Below are 15,621 nucleotides of genomic sequence, written 5' to 3' on the forward strand. Positions count from 1 at the left end.
TATTTTTATAATATTTATGAGATTATTTTTATAATTTTAATATTTATTAGTTTGTTTATATTTTTTTTCTGTTTTTTATAAGTTTCAATGTTTTTATAATTTTTATGATTTTAGTGTAAAAATATTAGATTAATCCAGAATCATCACATGTCACAATCTAATTGGTTTGTCAATTTAATTTAATAGTCAACGAGGTCAGCAACGAATTCCATTAATTGAGGAGCTTAATTGATAATTTTATTAACAACAAAAACTCAATTGATTGCGAATTTAAGAGAAGAGTTTATTTTTTACATTTTCTTAAAAGCTTTTTCTACATATAATCCTTATTTAAAAATATATGTAATAATTGTACTATCTATCACATCAGAAGTCCAATACCAAAGCTTGAGTGTCTCACTATTTAACTTAAAAAACGTTTAAAAAAAGCTTACATACAAAAACGGCAAAAAAACGTGAAAAAATTGATTACGCCTCTATATTAAATATGCACCAAAGTCAACTCCGTAAATGGAATCCATAGTTGACCATTTCACCAATAAAATAAATTAATGGACTAATTAGATGGTGATACGTGATAATTTCTATTTTAATCTAATATTTGCTCATAAAATATTAAAAATATTAAAATTATATAAACTTATAAATTTTAAAAAGTTATTAAAAAAGCTTAAAAATATTATAGAATATAATAAATTCTAATAAAATTTATAAAATTAATAAAACACATTTAAAATATAAATTTTATAATAATGTATAAAAATTCTTAAAAACTTATAAAAATCATAAAAATATAAAAAAAATATTTAAAATTATTAAAAATCAATATAAACATATAAAAATTATAAAAAAATCATAAAAACTTGAATTGAATCGAATCAACCGGTTGAATCAGTTAGACTGAAATGACAATAGTATAGGTCTGGAGAAAGCCATTAGATCAGTTGACCTAAGAATCTAGATTTTTTTTATTATTTTAAAAATATTTTTTATTGTTTTATTTGATTGATCTGGACGGACGGTTGAACTAGTCAAATCGACGAACCGGTAGCTTGATCGGTTCAACCACTAGTTTGGTTCTAAAAACCTTGGTTAGAATATTTCATACTGATATATGCTAATAGTTGAATAATGAAATTTTGGTTTGATAATATCTAATTGTACTAAAAATACTTTATATAATCCAATACTTAGCAAAACATTTTTCACAACTTGATTCTAGCAACGTTTAGGATCTCCACTATCTACTTTATGTGGTAAACTCTTATATCAATTGAAGATTTAAAACCATTGCTGCAATATAAGATAGGTGCTTGGAAGGAGCGACAGGGTAGTAGGCATTTCTTTGGCACCAAATTGTAAATAGTAAACAAACAAAACATATGCGTAGTTCGGTTTTTCTACATCTTTGGAGCTTAGTTCAGTGAGAAATATCAACTCTCTTCAACAATTGCAATAAGTGATTCTAACCTATCACACATCCTGTGACAATTTTCCTCACATTTGCACCTTGAAGATCAATACTATCACCATTAAGTTCACCCTTGTGAACTCAGCAAGTAAAATAATAACACAAAAGGTTTTACTATCAAATAGCACCCTAAGGAAAGTTCCTTACTTGAACAAATTTAATGCTCTCAATTCTTAGATAAAGTGGAAATATGGAAATTTAGGGATAGGGTACAAGCACATAACATTTGAGTTACCTATAACGGAAACTTGACTCAGCACTTGATATAATGTCAAATTTTGATCGATTCAAAATACATCATCAGCATGCGACTGCTAAAACTATAAAATAATAAATAGTATATTGTGCTAAGAAAAAAGTGCTAGATACTGGTAATGGTAAGGGGAAGGATGAGTAATATACTCTTAGTAGACTCATAACATAAATGTGTTAGAGTGTTATAATTATGGGAACACTCTTAGGATCTACCTATGTGAGTGTGAAGTGTGGTCACTTCTAAGAGCTTAAGGGCTTGACCTTAATAACACTCATGAAAAGAGGTTACTAAACACATGACCATAATAATGTCCATGAATACTCTGCATTGACTAGTGTTGTAATCATTGTGTGAGATGTGTTCGGTTAATTAAATGGAATAATTGGTTCAAAACATAATCTACTATGAAATTTCGATTAACTTTAACATGTCTTCACTGAGTAAATGTTCAATTGTATAACACTTTCACTTATGCAACTGATTCCCAGATTATCAAAATCTAAAATATTTCAAAAATGGGGGGAGATTGTTGAAATATATTCAAAATACTTATAATGTTTCAATAATTATAATTGAAACGTAACTCATTAATTCCTATAAATAGGAGTGGAAACACATGTAACTCACGCGTTTTTAGGTTTCTAATACTTTATATTATGTAATTTAGAACACATTATAAAATAAACTTATACTAAATATATAATACTTCTCTAATTTAAATATTAAAATAATGCTAAGATGACTATATAAAACTTTCAAAAATATAAAATATAAAATATTAAAATAAAATAAAATAAATATTTAAAAAAAAGTAAAAAATAGTATGGGTGGGCCTAAAATGAGTTTAGGTTATTCTTTTGCAAATATGAATAAATTTGAAAAAAAAAATTATACCCATATTTCCAATCGAGCCAAACTTAAATAAACATAAAAAATGTTAATAACATGTTTAGATCCGCCATACCCAACCTATCAATACCCCGATATGCATTAAGCCTCGTAAACGCATCTCCACAATGATCATAACCGTGACAACCAACTCCCCCCATTTATTCATTAGCTGTTTTAAAATATATCTAACAAACCCTCCGTTTCTTTAAATATGACCCATAAAACTCAAAAGACATACTTGAAGCTTGCATGATCTCGCTTTAATCTTTGCCTTTTTTTTTGGGGGAGAAAGAAAGTGGTTGGCATCTAAAAGTCCAATTCAGAATTTGACACAATTAAACAGTTTGATATCACATTCCCAATATTTGAATCAAGCCAATCTTGAGTTTATATATATTCCCTTTAAAGAGAAGCTTAATTTTTGTAGCTGTTAGTCTGTTTTTGCTTGTAGAACTGTTGCTTCCATGGGGGTTTCCTCCTTGTTCCTCCATGACCTGTTTCTTCATTAAACTTTAAAAGGATATAGCATGAGATCTAACTCTGAAATGACTGCTTGATGTAAACTCTGAAATTTGCTTTACTACTAATATATGGTAGGTAAATGTCAGTGTCATGTTTGGGGCTAATGATATATGATACTATCAAATGTTACAGAATTGCTTCGTTGGTTCCAAGTTTCACCCATGAAGATAATGTGGGTTTTGTACTATTAACATAGAAATAAGCTCAGAATCACGTCCATTATGGGACATAGAATAGCATTCATGTAGTATAGATTTCTTTGTTTAAATATCAAGCTTTGACTTATCTTTGACACCACTCTAAAGTTGCTCTAACAACTGGGTCTGCATCATACTGAAGTCTAAAATGAAGCTATGGGTTTCTTTATATATATATTTTAAACTGAGATAGTTTCCATCATCTAATTAAAAAAAAAGTACACACCAAACACCCCTTTGCCTTTCACTATATATACACTCTTTTGTATTCTTCAATGAATACATACTCAAGGAGTAGTTCATAAGTTCACTCAAACGGAAGAGAAATCAGACCAAGAAAAAAGAAATGGGAGTTTTTCTTCTTTCATCACCAGCATTTCTGGTTTTCTTCTCATTTTTCACTTTCTGTCTACTTGTTGACCCTGTATTTGGGATCACCAGGCACTACAAATTTGATGTATGTATTAATTTGATAGGATTATCAACCAAATATCTGTTTGATTGTGACTTGGTGTACCTTACCCATTTTGTAGGTCAAGTTGCATAATGTGACACGTTTGTGCCATACAAGGAGCATTGTTTCGGTGAATGGACAATTTCCAGGGCCTCGCATTGTAGCAAGGGAGGGTGATCAGCTTCTCATAAAAGTGGTCAATCATGTGCCTAACAATGTTTCTATCCACTGGTATTGAAGTTTACTTTGAAAATGACATTATGCAGATATTAAATTTACATGCTGAATAAATGATCTATGCTTAACGTGGGAAGGTCTAAAGTTACATGCTATATATGGTGATGTCTTTTCGAAACAGGCATGGCATTCGACAGCTTCAAAGCGGTTGGGCGGATGGGCCAGCATATGTGACTCAGTGTCCCATACAAACTGGCCAAAGCTACGTTTACAACTTCACCATTATAGGCCAAAGAGGGACTCTCTTTTGGCATGCCCATATATCATGGCTAAGAGCCACTCTTTATGGTCCCATTATCATTCTTCACAAGCGTGGCATACCTTACCCTTTTGCTAAGCCTTACAAGGAAGTTCCCATTGTCTTCGGTAACGAAATCATCAACGAACCGATCCATTAAGATTCTACATTTATTTTGCTAACTCAAATTGACATGAACCCCTTTATGATAAAATTGCAGGAGAGTGGTTCAATTCAGATCCTGAGGCTGTAATTAGCCAGGCACTCCAGACTGGTGGGGGTCCAAATGTCTCTGATGCTTATACCATCAATGGTCTCCCCGGACCACTTTATACCTGCTCAGCCAAAGGTAATAAATAGCTAAAATTTTGTCTTAAGCTTTAGACATACACACACATGCACACATACATTATAGAGCTATGGGATTCACTTGTGGACTGACAACTTTGACAGATACATTCAAGCTGAAGGTGAAGCCTGGCAAAACTTACCTTCTGCGTTTAGTCAATGCGGCACTCAATGATGAGCTCTTCTTCAGCATAGCAAATCACACACTAACTGTTGTTGATGTTGATGCCGTTTATGTTAAACCATTCAAGACTGAAACTCTTCTCATCACCCCTGGTCAGACCACAAATGTGATCCTTAAGACCAAACCAAGCTATCCAAATGCCACTTTCTTCATGACGGCTAGACCATATGTGACAGGCCAAGGAACATTCGATAATTCAACTGTTGCCGGTATTTTAGAATACGAGTCACCACCCAATAGCCTTCATTCAAGCATAATGTTGCCCTTGTTTAAACCAATTCTACCTGCTTTGAACGACACTTCCTTTGCTACAAAATTCGGGAGTAAACTCCGTAGCTTGGCCAGTGCACAATATCCTGCCAATGTGCCTCAGAAGGTTGATAAGCATTTTTTCTTCACTGTTGGTCTCGGAACCAGCCCATGCCAGCATAACCAAACCTGCCAAGGACCTAATGGAACCAAGTTCGCAGCTTCAGTGAATAATGTATCGTTTGCAATGCCAACTTCAGCACTACTCCAGGCTCATTTCTTCGGCCAATTTAACGGAGTTTACACCCCTGATTTTCCTAGCACTCCTATAACTCCATTTAACTATACAGGCTCACCACCTAACAATACTACGGTAAGCAACGGAACAAAGGTAGTAGTGCTTCCTTTTAACACTTCCGTGGAGCTAGTTATGCAGGACACGAGCATTCTTGGAGCCGAAAGCCACCCTCTTCATCTACATGGCTTCAATTTCTTCATCGTCGGCCAAGGTTTTGGCAACTTTGATCCAAATAAGGACCCTGCAAAGTTCAATCTGATTGACCCCGTTGAAAGGAACACTGTTGGTGTGCCATCAGGAGGTTGGGTTGCAATTCGTTTTCTAGCTGACAATCCAGGTAAGTGACATGTTAAACACCAATTAGATTCATCAAATGCTTGCTTTGAGTTGATGATGACGATTGATAACAAGAATCACATGTTTGCAGGGGTATGGTTCATGCATTGCCATCTAGAAGTGCACACCAGCTGGGGCTTGAAGATGGCTTGGATTGTCTTGGATGGTGAACTTCCTACTCAGAAATTGTTGCCTCCACCAGCAGATCTTCCTAAATGTTGATCGATATGACACTTCTTGTGTTCATTTTGGCCGAAAACCTGCCTGAACCTTTTTTTTTTTTTTTTTAAATTTCAGCCATTTTGATTTGTTGACTTTTTTTTTTATTTTTTTTGGCATTGGCCTATCAATGGTCCAAATTTGTTTTCTTGATTCTTGCGAAGTTAGGACAGTAAGCAAGCAATTTATTTTGTAACAAGCCTCAGAAGCATATCTGTACAATTTGCAACTCCTCCATACTAAATTTATTGCTTTATTTTCATTAAAATACCATTTCCCTGACTGATCAGCTCAACCTTAATCATCTTTTAGAATCTTCGTTAATAACAATAATATGCTGTGGTCTCATAAAAAACCCACTTTATTATAGAATTTGTCCATGCATTTTTACAGGTTTCCAAGCAATCTCATATATTGATTACATTAAAATTTAATACTGTTTAGTAAAGCATTCAACTTAGCTGAAGTTGTTAACACTTTTTCCAAGCTTTGCAAGAATTCTGAGCATAGGAAGTTGTAACGAAGTTCAAAATTAATCTATCTCAGCGTAGCCTTACTTGAATTCCACTATTAAATCTCACAATATAATAATTTAAGTCTAACTTATTCTAATCCATGTATAATTGCAGCATTTTTCAAGTGTCGTAACATTTTCAAAATATATATAGTGTTTCAATAGTTGTAACAAAAGTTGCAAGTAATTAGTTATGTCTCTGAAATTCAAAAATTATACCACTTTATTATTAACAAATAGTCATAATTATTCAAGTAAACATCTCGAGGTTCATTTGCAAGTAATTCTTTTGCACACCATAATATTGTTGGAACATTTTCAAATATTTATAGTATCCCAATAACTATAAATGAATGAGTGTAATTAATCAAAGGATAAAACTTTTGGTCATTGGTCAAAAGTTATATTATTTGATTTTTAAAGAATTATAACTATTCAAAAATATTATTTGAATAGTTACAAAATTAAATGAATAATTATTATTATTTATTTATTCATAAAGACACCTATTGAAAGATGTCTCTATGAAGAGACATGAAAATTCCTATAAATAGGAATGAGATTTCATTTGGAAATCATATCAACAAATTCTAATATTCTTTCTTTTCTTCCTTCATTTTCTAATATTATTAGATTATTCTATAAAGTATTACTGCAAAAATCCTTTGTAGAAATTGAGGTTTTTGTTATACATGCTCAGTGCATAGTGGACTATTCTCGTCAGTGCAAAACGCAAATAGTCATTGGCTTCATTGTATCCTCGAGGTTAATTTGCTTGGAACTCATTTGCACACTGAAGATAAGTGGGGGCGAATATAACCTTAAAGATAGTGGCTTGATACACGCCTTGGAGCCTTGTCCTATTTCTTCTTTTTCTTTTCGAGTTCCGATCGTGTGTTCGAGATTTTCCTTACCAGAGTTTTGAACTAACAAATATAAGTGGAGGCGAATAGAACCTTAAAAAAGTGACATTGATACTTGATTTCTCATAAGTTTATTTTATCTCCGCACACCAACATTAAATACGCTTAGAACAAACTCTTCCCGAATATAAACAACCAATTCCTACGAAAAGTTGAAAACAAATCACTCAAAGATGGAAGATAATAGCACATAAAATGTTTTTCACAGAATGAACTCAATTGTGTGCTCTAAGCTTTACACAAATCCCATGAATGGCAATTTATAAGCTTACAAGACTTAACTCTAACTAAGAGATAAGTAGGATAATAATATAATTTACTTATTGGTTTTTCACAGTTTCAATTACTAACAAGATAACCTTTAATTATCATCAAAATAATCTATGATAATAATGAATAATCTTCACTAATCTTAGCTGAAATATTCACTCTTAATCATCCATAATATATGCTTATCATAATCCATATGAAGAGATTTTATCAACAAGGACTTTGTGGTTTTTGTTTCCTTGCTTAACTTAAAGTTTAGTTTTGTCGTGGATTAGTGGTTGAGAATTATCAAACAAATCAAGGTAATTATGTTGTTAAGCATTCTTTTTTTTATCAAAAACATTTGTAAGTGTCACGAGGCTAGAACTTTAGTCTAGCAAATCGCGTAGCCTTACGAGATTTCTTTGTTTATCAGTCTAACTCTCAAAAAGTGAGAATTCTCTTGAAAATTCTCTAAGACGCCAAAAATAAAATGGAAGCAACCCAAAAGTGAATGAGTAACGAAAAAACTTGGAAAGCCACAAGAAAGTGATGCACATAATGTGTGTGAGTAAACGCTCTCAAATATATTCTTTATCTCAAGAATAAAGTACAATAGGATGATTACAAATGAGGGGGCATTTATTTATAGTTGAGCTCCCCCAGATCCAACGGTACAAATTGAATTACATCAACAATTGAGGCTACTACCTATCTACAATATGAGAGTCCTAAGGGATTTAAACTCTATACAATATTATTATTTAGGATTTACAATAATTACTCTGGTAATCCTAGTTTTATTAGAGTGTTTCATAGGGCCACCCAAGCTTCAAATAGATGGGTTTCTCTTTGGGTTCTATGAATTGGGCCAATTCAAGCGGGTCAAATGAGCCTCATTTAATTAGTTGACCTCCATTGGACACTCTTTGTGCATTAGTCACAAGCTTTTAGTCACAGGCTTTGATTTGCGACCCCAAACATTCTCCCCTAATCATTCTTACAACACCCTCGTCGCGTTCACAGGATGATATTAGTTCCCAACTTGTCTTTCTATCATGTAGTTTTGTCCCTCGAAACATTTACCTCAGCTTTTATCTCATCCATCGCCTAATTCAAACAGCTTCTCTTTTTGGTACATCTCGTTCGCAAGAGTCCACCACTCTTACTTGCCCCAATTGTGACTTTTTTCGATCGGAATCCTCTTAATCCTCACAAATAGGCTTAAGCTTACCCACATTGAACATTGGGTTAACCTTAAGTATTCCCGCCAACTCCAGTTTGTAAGTTTCTTGATTTACCCGCTTTAAAACTCTGAAAGGGCCCCTATGTCTTTGTCAAACCAATGATAAGTTATAACGTAAAACACTAGATAATTGTTTAAGATTTACCTTACTTGTAGAATTTACTTGATTTGACTGTCTAGTTTGCATCACTACTTTTTCCCATAAAGTCTGATGCACAACCCACTTCTCTCATAGGTGGTAGCTTAACAAGCTTCACATTGATTTTTCGCTCCTTTAGCATTTCCAAATGGGTCTCCTTCGCATTCCAATCTAAAAAGTCAATGTTCTTACCATAATGAACATCACCGGCTAGTTGGATTGCCGACAATACCTAGATTCCACCTTTCATGTCTCGACTCACCAGCACAACGCATTGTTGTTGTTGAGTATCCAAGATGCATGTACAACCGACAAAAGGAACCAACAGAGCATTAATCTTGTCAAGGAAACTCAAGCCAAGAACAAAGTCGTAATTATCCAAATGAATTACCTCAAAGTCTTCCTTGCATTTTCATTGATCGATCTATAGTTCAACTCCTTGTACCACTTCAGTGGGGTTTGTAACGTGACCATGGATGGGATCAAACTCAGTGCTAGGATGATCAGTGCTACATGGATGCGACATGCTCGTCCGCACGCACCGCACCAATGGTTAACCAATTAGGTAAACAAGGGGAAGAAGATAGTGGTAGAACAAAGGAGAATGAAGTGAAGGTTGGGAATGGTTTCAATTTTTGAAAGAGTTAAGAGATCATAAAGGAGTGCCTATGTGAGTGTGTATGAGTTGTTTGCATGGCCTTTTATAGTGGCAGATAAGCTTGGATACATGTCTTAAGGTTACTGGCGAGGAAGTATGATTTGATGCTCTTGGCAGTGACAATAATGTTACGTCCTAAGATGAGACGTTTTAGGATGACTAACAATCAATTACTTTAAGTCTCCACATGGCCCTCACATGGTCTTAGAGGAGTTGTCCCTTTCTAAAGTTCGTTGAGTTGAGGTTTGCAAATTAAGCTCAAAGTTTGCAGTGTAGTTAATTCCATTAAGAGACACATGTTTAACTCACTATGAATGCACTTTGAGGTTCATGAGGTACACTATAAGGTCTACGAGACTTGCTACACAAGGTATAACAATATGCAATGCTTATGAATACATTTTCATAAAATAAAGATTTTTTATTTTTATTTTTTTATTTTAAGTGATATCATAAAAATATATTAATTATTAATTCCTATTATGACTATTCAATTATAAATTTAGATTTTTCAGGGTTCTCAGACTCGAGCTTGGGTTCTGTCAAGTTCGGATTTTCTCGGGCTTGAAATTTCTCAAACTCAAATCGTTATGGGCTCGGATCGGCACAAGCGAGCTTTCAAACTCGGGCTTGTTTTGCCAGTTCTAGTGAAACTAAAAGAAGGATTTTGAAAATTGTAATGTATTTTTTTAATTAATTTTTATTTTTTAATATAATTTAGACAACTTTTAAAATTCGTTTATAAAGTTTTTTAATTCCAGAATAATTATTTTTTGTGGCTAAAACAAGCAAAAAAAGTTTGTAAGGTCCACTTCCAAGATATTTGGAAGATCCTTGCATTTATACTGTCCATTTATTTCACCACACTCCGTTCTTCCATGGACACCACCAAGTGCATGACTTCATCCTCTTCCCTCACACTCAAAGCCCACATAAAAAATGCAACCATAATCTCCAAATCTCCAATTCTTCACCGAAAAAGAGATATATTTTGCCTCAATATCAAGATGTATGTATGACATTAACTTTCTTTTTGGTACCTTTTCATTTAAAGTTTCCTATATATATGATCATCTGTTTCCTTATCCATGTTTTGGGGGTTGGTTTTAGCAGCAAGAAACATCCATATGGTTGTCAATATCTGCAAAAGAAGAAAAACCCATGGAGGACTCACAAAATTTATGTGACAAAAGAGGGAGAAAGTGTTATCAATGGAGCTGGAAAAAAAGGAACCATAGCAGGAGCTGTTGCTCTTATTGTTGGCACTAGTATTGGTTCTGGGATTCTTGCACTCCCACAGAAGGCCTCTCCTGCTGTAAATTGCTTTCAATAGATATTGAGTTTTTTTTTTTTACCTTTTGGTGACTGGGTAATTAATGAAGTTTTAAACTTCTTTTTACACTGCAGGGTGTGGTTCCAAGTTCAATATCCTTGGTAGTTTGTTGGGCGTTTTTGCTAATTGAAGCACTTTTACTCATTGAAATAAATGTTGGTTTACAAAGGAAGAAGAAGGAGGGTGAATTGGAGGTCATTTCCATAAGGACAATGGCACAAGAGACACTTGGTGATTGGGGTGGAAATTTGGCCACTGTTACCTATGTTTTCTTGGGTTACACTTCAATGATTGCCTATAGTTCCAAGTCTGGAGAGATCCTTTTCCATTTGATCAATCTTCCTGAACCAGCTTCCGGTTTCCTATTCACTGCACTTTTCACATTTCTCATCTCTGTTGGTGGAACACAAGTCACTGATCAAGTGAACCAATGGCTCACTGTTTCCATGATAGGTATAATTTTGGACAAGTTATTTACACCCGAGTCTGAGTATCATAGATAATTCTATCTCGATTAACCATAGGTGGTTGTATGTGAACAGGATTATTAATGGCAATTGAAGTGGTAGCAGTTATGTTAGGAGGATGGTCAGGCCTGGAGGGAAATGGTGATTGGGGGAAAGTTCCAGCAACCATTCCTGTCATGATATTTTCATTGGTATACCATGATGTTGCACCGGGTAAAAGAAACACACTATTGTTTTCAATATGAAGCTTAATATTTTTCCAATCATGGGGTTATGATATCTCTTGGTTATTGCAGTCCTTTGTGCTTATTTAGGCAGTGACCTTACTCGATTAAGGGCTTCGGTTTTGCTTGGCAGCCTTGTTCCCTTGTTGGCATTGCTTGTTTGGGATGCTATTGCACTTGGCATTTCAACACAAACTGACCAAGTTGTTGATCCTATTGAGCTGCTTATGGGGTATGTCAAATACATAGATTCTACATGTCACAATTGCAAAATCCCCTCGGTAGAAGAATATTATGTTAGGTACATTTTTTACATCTCGAAATGTGGCATCGTAACTCTGTTGTAAATATAAGGAAAAACTTCAACACTAGAACCCAAGTTTTACCCATTTGTAGAGGCAGCTTCAATATCAGGTAGGCCTAGAAGGAAATGAACATTACCTTCATGCATAACTTACATACCAAGGTTAGGGCAGTTAATAATAGCAGCCTAGGTATAATGAACGATCGAACGAGCATATAGTTATATTCAACACTCACTCCAAAAAATAGAATTGGAGCTGAAACCAAAGCTTATATGTTGTAAAAGCCTAAAACTTGAGCATAGATGTTGAACTTTCTCCAATGGGATTCGTATAGGATTATTGGGGGATGATTCATATAGTCGGATAAGTTAAGATGAGTTGGTACCCTGAATTTAATGTTTTCCCCCCTTGTTTCAGGGTAAAATGGAGTGGAGTTTCATTTATGGTAGAAGCATTTTCACTTCTGGCCGTGGGAACATCAATGATTGGCACTCTCCTCAGTTTCTCAGAGTTCTTTAAGGAGCAGCTTAAGAACCTGTCATGGCATTCTTCTTCGGTACAGGTTGCCCCAACTCTTCATATTTCTGAAAGCAAATACCCCGTGTCCGACACTCACGCTGTAAAGACTCTCCCTCTCCCTCTCCCTCCAGCTCTTTTATTTGAACCGAGAGATGAGCAGACGAGAGGTGAAGGGAGAGGTAAACCTCCCCCTCTTAGTTTACAACCTGTTTACCACATTCAACTTACTGTATAATTGTTAAAACCATGCAGATAACGGCATTGGCATTGGATGACCTACAGCAGGAACCAGACAAACTGACAAATTGGTGGGGAAGAAATAAAACCGGGTTCACAGCAATGGCAATGGTGGTCACCCCAACACTAATAGTTTCAACAACAGTTCCAGAAGCATTCTCTGCTGCTACAGATATTGCAGTAAGTTAAAAGCGAAGCCATAAATGAATTAAAGGTGTTAAAGATGTAGAACTTGAAGCACTAAATTTTCATAACTTTGATGCAGGGGGGTTATTGCATGACAATGCTGTATGGAGTTCTTCCACCAGCGATGGCTTGGGCCATGGGGAACAGAGAAGGTGAGGGTTCTAACCAGAAGGGATTAACAATGGCTTGGCCTGCAATTTGTGGAGTTGGATTATTTGCCTGTGGCTTAGTGGTGGAGCAAATTTTACAGGATTTATTGGCATTGCAATTCTGAGAAAAAGGATAAACAAGTCTGTATTTAACTATTATTCCAGAAACTAAATTAGCAAAAGTTGAGGTTGAGATTAGGAGAGAGACAAAATGAATCCATTAAACAATATTGAGCTGAGATCAATACTCATCAAAAATTCAGATCAAGTTCCAAGAAATACTAAGAGAAACCATTTCTAGAAGGCACACATTGGAGTTTATTTCAGAACAGGAACATGGCACAAACAAAAATAACAACAAATGATAAAATAATGACATAAAATTGTTCCCAAGCATGAGCTCTGAGTTTTGGGAATTGATAGAATGTTGTAGAAAATTAAACCATCAGTCTTCATGGAAGACCCCCTAGTTCCTCACAGTTGTCACATTCTTCAAAAGCATCTGTACAACATCATGAGATATCCTTGCAGCTTCGTTTTGCAAGTGATTGATCTTTGCATCTGTTTCAGTCTCGAGCCGCTTCACATTAGCCCCCGAGTATCCGCTACTCTGATAATCCACAAACATGGTTAATGGTTTAGCTCATATTGTAATCAAGGATAACTGGGTCTCGAAGCAAGTCTATCGCCTAGAGTTCAATCACATGATAAGATTTCAGATACCATGGAAATGGCAAAATAGCATCTCACTAAAAAAGAATCAGATATTTAAGAACATGAATGAATTCCAGAAAACTTGCAGAAACTATTTAACCGTGTGACAGATTCAGTAAATGGAAGCCAAGAAAGGGACAGTTGCTCATATCTAAGATTTTCAGCATACTGCAGTTATTGCAACAGGAAAAAGAAATTATGAATTCATACCTCCGCCACCTTCTTCTTGAACTCATACTCTACTTGAGCACGATATTCAGCAATCTCTTTCTCTGCCTCTTCCTTGGCCTGTTTCAGTCTAGCCATTTTTGCTGAAAACAAGAAACATATGTGAATTGACATCTAGTCCTTCCAAAAAAAAAGGCAACAACTACCTATTAGAACAGCAACCATGAAAGTCAAATCAAGTTCTCTTCCATGTTTCCACAAGTCCATACATGCGCTTGCATGTTTACATAATTACATTGTTTAACCAAGTCTCCTTATCAAGTGAAATCAAGTACGCAAAAAATATGCTATAAATCTTGAATATATCATCTAAAGAAATAAAGGGAATCAACATAGAAACTAACATCTTATTATTCTTGACCTAGAATTGCATCAATGAAAACCGTTAAGAAAAATGAATAATTTTTTACTAGCCAAGGTGTGAGAAAAATAAAAATGAGACTAGTGCTAACCATTTCTTGCAGCATTGACAATGTGCTGAGCATCTTGTTCCGCAGCTAGCAGCTGTTGAATACCGTTCTGGCCCCTGTTGGCTTCCATATTTGCTGAATTTTATTACAGTTACTCTGAAATTAAGATTCCTTTTCTTTAGTACTCTAGTAATTGTATAGATTGGAATAAAAACCAGTCACACAATAAACAGAACAAAATCCATCGGAACGGTAGAAGGCCAAGCAATAACTTTAGTTCAATAGTGGTCAACCATGATACAATAATGTTAAGTTTAATTTGCATCAATTAACATATAGCATGTAGTAAGACTAACTCAAGATCAGTATATTTACTAAAAATAAGATCAACAAGCATTCATTGAATCAATTTTACTACATTAACATTCACAAGGATTTTAAACCATGCCTCCACAGTCCCCATTGATATCCCCAGCTCAAAAGTCATCAAAATTTCAATTTCCCCTTTCTAGATCCATAGTAAAATTAAAACTCAAAGAGACTACTAAGAATCCAAGGACCTCACTTTCATGTCTAGCATACATTTCAATCTAAGCCAAGTTCAACATCCAAATCCTTTGGTACATCAAACTTTTATGGCTAACATGATTTGATCACCAAGATAATTTACAACAATGCCACCAACTATGAAAGCCAACTCTATAACTCAATATCAGCAATCTCCTTCAAAAATTCTCAAAAACCCATGAAATCTAGGTCCATAAAAAGGCAGAAAACAATGTACCCACAAAAAAAAAAATCAAAATCCAAGTGAATTACAACTATCGATAAACAGAATAGTCAGATCAGAGAGGAAAAAATAAAGGTAGAGGATTTAGATTTATATAATTTTCAAATTAAATAAAGATCTTATTTTAATAATACAATTAAATTGTTTTGAGTTAAAAAAATAGTGATCTGGACAGTTAAACAATATCAATTATGGAAAATGAGAAGAAATTATTGAAAATATGAAGAAAATGTAAGAAAAAGTAAAGAGAAAGATTGAGAGAGCAAGAGAAGACGTACCAAGAGAATAGGTGTTTTTGTGATTTGAGATTTAACGAGAAAATTTAGGGACCAACAATGGCAGCTTATTTAAAAGAGTTTCAAGGGAAAAAAAAATTGAAATAATTGAATTCCTCAAATGACCACTCTACCCTTATTTGTCTTTATAAAAA

General features: G+C 34.5%; 3 protein-coding genes across 7 annotated transcripts; 2 read left to right on the forward strand and 1 right to left on the reverse strand.

Moving 5' to 3' along the window:
- The first annotated feature begins 3,576 nt into the window (after positions 1-3,576).
- LOC105784390 (laccase-17) lies at positions 3,577-6,168 on the forward strand. Its single transcript, XM_012610252.2, has 6 exons — positions 3,577-3,794; positions 3,871-4,022; positions 4,150-4,394; positions 4,487-4,615; positions 4,720-5,682; positions 5,773-6,168. The coding sequence occupies exons 1-6, from the start codon at positions 3,684-3,686 to the stop codon at positions 5,901-5,903; spliced, it is 1,731 nt and encodes a 576-aa protein (XP_012465706.1). The 5' UTR covers positions 3,577-3,683; the 3' UTR covers positions 5,904-6,168.
- Positions 6,169-10,473: 4,305 nt separating this feature from the next.
- Positions 10,474-13,261, forward strand: LOC105783434 (uncharacterized). 5 transcript variants are annotated; one of them, XM_012608884.2, is made up of 8 exons: positions 10,474-10,638; positions 10,740-10,944; positions 11,037-11,415; positions 11,505-11,642; positions 11,726-11,954; positions 12,376-12,577; positions 12,730-12,894; positions 12,980-13,261. In XM_012608884.2, the coding sequence occupies exons 1-8, from the start codon at positions 10,508-10,510 to the stop codon at positions 13,172-13,174; spliced, it is 1,644 nt and encodes a 547-aa protein (XP_012464338.1). In that variant the 5' UTR covers positions 10,474-10,507; the 3' UTR covers positions 13,175-13,261. The 5 variants fall into 5 exon arrangements, with proteins under 5 accessions (XP_012464338.1, XP_012464341.1, XP_012464342.1 ...); XM_012608887.2 differs by having other exon boundaries at positions 12,376-12,520; XM_012608888.2 differs by having other exon boundaries at positions 12,376-12,514.
- LOC105783436 (V-type proton ATPase subunit G1) lies at positions 13,253-15,621 on the reverse strand. Its single transcript, XM_012608892.2, has 4 exons — positions 15,470-15,621; positions 14,444-14,557; positions 13,974-14,074; positions 13,253-13,659 (listed from the first exon to the last, which is right to left on the reverse strand). The coding sequence occupies exons 2-4, from the start codon at positions 14,529-14,531 to the stop codon at positions 13,516-13,518; spliced, it is 333 nt and encodes a 110-aa protein (XP_012464346.1). The 5' UTR covers positions 14,532-14,557; positions 15,470-15,621; the 3' UTR covers positions 13,253-13,515.

This window comes from Gossypium raimondii, chromosome 13, assembly GCF_025698545.1.
Source record: "Gossypium raimondii isolate GPD5lz chromosome 13, ASM2569854v1, whole genome shotgun sequence".
NCBI lineage: Eukaryota > Viridiplantae > Streptophyta > Magnoliopsida > Malvales > Malvaceae > Gossypium > Gossypium raimondii.